Source organism: Grammomys surdaster, unplaced genomic scaffold (assembly GCF_004785775.1).
Source record: "Grammomys surdaster isolate TR1022 unplaced genomic scaffold, NIH_TR_1.0 126071, whole genome shotgun sequence".
Lineage (NCBI taxonomy): Eukaryota > Metazoa > Chordata > Mammalia > Rodentia > Muridae > Grammomys > Grammomys surdaster.
In genome coordinates, this window is record NW_021620880.1 from 1900854 (window position 1) to 1903797 (window position 2944).

The following is a 2944-nucleotide window of genomic DNA, read 5'->3' on the forward strand; positions in this document are numbered from 1 at the left end:
GGAAGGAAGGAAGGAAGGAAGGAAGGAAGGAAGGAAGGAAGGAAGAAAAGGAGGAGGAGGAGGAGGGAGGGAGGGAGGGAGGGAGGGAAAGAAAACCCATTAACTTGTCAGTCGTACCAGATTAAATGTTTTCTGTTTCCTTGAAACTCACTTTCTCTTTGGAGAAATCATCATTGTATGTTATACCCATAGATAGCAATACAGTGCTGCACTTGATCTGTCACTGCAAGATGTCAGCTGAGCTAACACTCATCCACATCCCATGCTTCAAGTTTAGTCTTTCATACGTTTTTTTCTGGATTTTTCAATTATAGAGTTTATTAGGAATTCTAACACCAGTATGCTTTCCGTGTTCTCTTGAGATTAGGTCTCTGCTACTTATTAATCCACAGTGCAAATACTGTACTTCTACAGTCAGTTATGGCTCTTACTGAGAATCCCAACCTCCTTCCTAAGGAAATTCTACAAGACTTATCAACAACAGTTTCAGCAGGAGGAATGCTGGTCAACTCAAAAGTCTCTTAAGGAATGTACACAGAGATAAACAAAAATAAAGTATAACATTACAGAGAAAAAGAAACTTTCTTTTTCTGTTTTCTGGGGTTGTGGGCTGGAATGTGGAATAGAAGTTTACATTTTAAACGGGAAGGTACTTATAGGTAACAGGAGAACAAGGAGGATGAGGTTATCATGTGTTCTCATAACGTGTCCCAGGCAGAGATCAATAAAGATACAGGGCCCAAGAAGAACCACAGTGTCTGAGACGCTAGAGCAATCAGTTAACTAGTGGACTAAGCAGAGTGGGACTAGGCAGGGGATACCTATCTTAACTAAGATTCTAAACTTAAATACCTTAACAAAAAGTACTCATAGCATATATCTTACTTCGATATAAGACTGTCATCCCCCTTCCCGCCAAAAAAAAAAAAATTCCTTTAGATTCTTCAGGTGAATAGAATACACAACTCAATTATAATATGTTGGCATCAAGCATATCACAAAACAACTTTATAAAGAAAATATATAAAAGAGAATTAAAAAAATTAGAGAATTAAAAAAAATCAGAGTAATCACTTTACACAGAGAATTATTTAGATAAGAAACCATCCTCACTGACTAAAACCTGTTAAAGGAAAAAAAAGGACTCCTTACTGTTCCTGCAGTGTCCAGGATTTCCAGCATACACTGTTGGCAATCTACTTCGACTTGCTGTGAGAGACCAAATTAGAAAAAATGAAAAAGTAACAGTGACATGTTTTCCCTTTACCCCTTCAAAGCACTTATTAACAATGACTGAGTATTTTTCTACTTGGTACCACAATAAAGAACGGGGGTTTTCAAGCACACTAGCAGTATTCCAAAGGCCAAGATGGTTAAAGTTGTGTATGGATATTCTCTGCTGTAATGATGCTCATTTGTTCTTATTGGAAGGCAAAAGAACAGGTTTTTTAATTTAAGAAAAATGGTACATACAGTTCTAACAGAAAAAAAATCTAACAGAAAAACAAGAAGATTATATTTTTGATGAAGATAACACACACACACACAAAACAAATCTTCATGGAAATAAGAATTAAAGAGCCCAAGCTGTGTGTAGGTTTACCTATAATCTCAGCACTGGGGAGGCTGAGGCAGGAAGAGTTCTTTATGGCCCTATGGGGTGACACTGAAAGACACTATTTCCAACAAAAGGTCAGGTTTCACTCTACCATCTTAAATGGGTCAAAATGTATGCAAAAATATTTCGAGGAATAGAAACGTTCCCAATTGGCTATATACAAGCTGTTAAAATTTTGCTAAAATATTCACAAAATTTGCAACAAGAACTCAGAAATGTTAAACAGCAATGAGCTATTTATTTCTTAAGAATGTACACATTTCTTAAGAGTTTAAGGGGCTCTTTAGGAAAAAAAAACTGTAGAAGGTGAAATATAAATATACCAATTTTATTTCCTCAGTCTCTAAAAGAAGACTAGCCTAAAGAAAGTATCAATTATCAACTCTGTGGATTATTTTTATATAAGGGATTGAGAAAATTAGTCCTTCAGCATGCTTAGGGACAGCTCTTGCTTTATAGTTAGAGATTTAACTAGCAATTTATTTGGAAGAAATTTCAGTAGAGCAACACCATTTCCTAAAAATAAATCCATCACCCTCCAGGCTCTTATGACCCTGGCCTCCCTGCCAGTGTTGAGAGGAGTGTCTCTGGGGAGGGTCATAAGCTCATCACCCACCCCGAGTGGGGCAAACAGTAACAGGCCTGCAGTTTCATAGTATTTAGAGCTCAATTGTGTTAATTTGGGAGAGAATGAGATCATTCTGTCAGTACATCCTAAAAAGCTTAATTCAATGAAAATTACAGTGCTATCAAAGAAATGATTCTCAAAACAGAAAACCAACAAAGCAATCCTTTCCTTTCTGTATTGACAATTCTAGAATTTTTGTTTCTTTAAAAAAAAAACACACACACACAGAAATATAAGAATAGGTGTTCAGTTTTAATCCCAGGTGCAGGGATGTGGGGCTGCTTTAAACTATCCACAACAGCTGACCATGATTTGCCTCATGCTCTAGCAGAGGAATGGTTTTGCCAGCTGCAGCTAGTTTCTGCAATTGTGTGATATTTAAAATTCTGGTAACTTTTCAGAGGATACATAAATGTTAGGGCCCCAAGAAGCAATGTGGTGGTTGTTGGTCGTTCAGGGAGGCTGGTTGCAGTTTGTTAGTAATTGTGGTCAAAGAAGAAACAAACGGAAAGAAATTAAAATCAGGAATCAATCTCTCAATCAATCTCCCTCCCTCCCTCCCTCCCCTCCTCCTCTCCCTCCTCCTCCTCCTCCTCCTCCTCCTCCTCCTCCTCCTCCTCCTTCTCTTCCTCCTCCTTCTTCTTCTTCCTTTCTCTCTCTCTCCTCTCTCTCTCTCTCTCTCTCTCTCTCTCTCTCTC

General features: G+C 38.0%; 1 protein-coding gene across 2 annotated transcripts in view; it reads right to left on the minus strand.

The window, feature by feature from the left end:
• The window catches only part of Rap1a (RAP1A, member of RAS oncogene family), an 86134-nt gene that overhangs the window by 18314 nt on the left and 64876 nt on the right, over positions 1-2944 (minus strand). For both annotated transcript variants that reach the window (XM_028755638.1, XM_028755639.1), the window contains exon 4: positions 1153-1209. In XM_028755638.1, coding sequence (XP_028611471.1) covers positions 1153-1209 — 57 coding nt within the window. The remainder of the gene's footprint in view (positions 1-1152; positions 1210-2944) is intronic.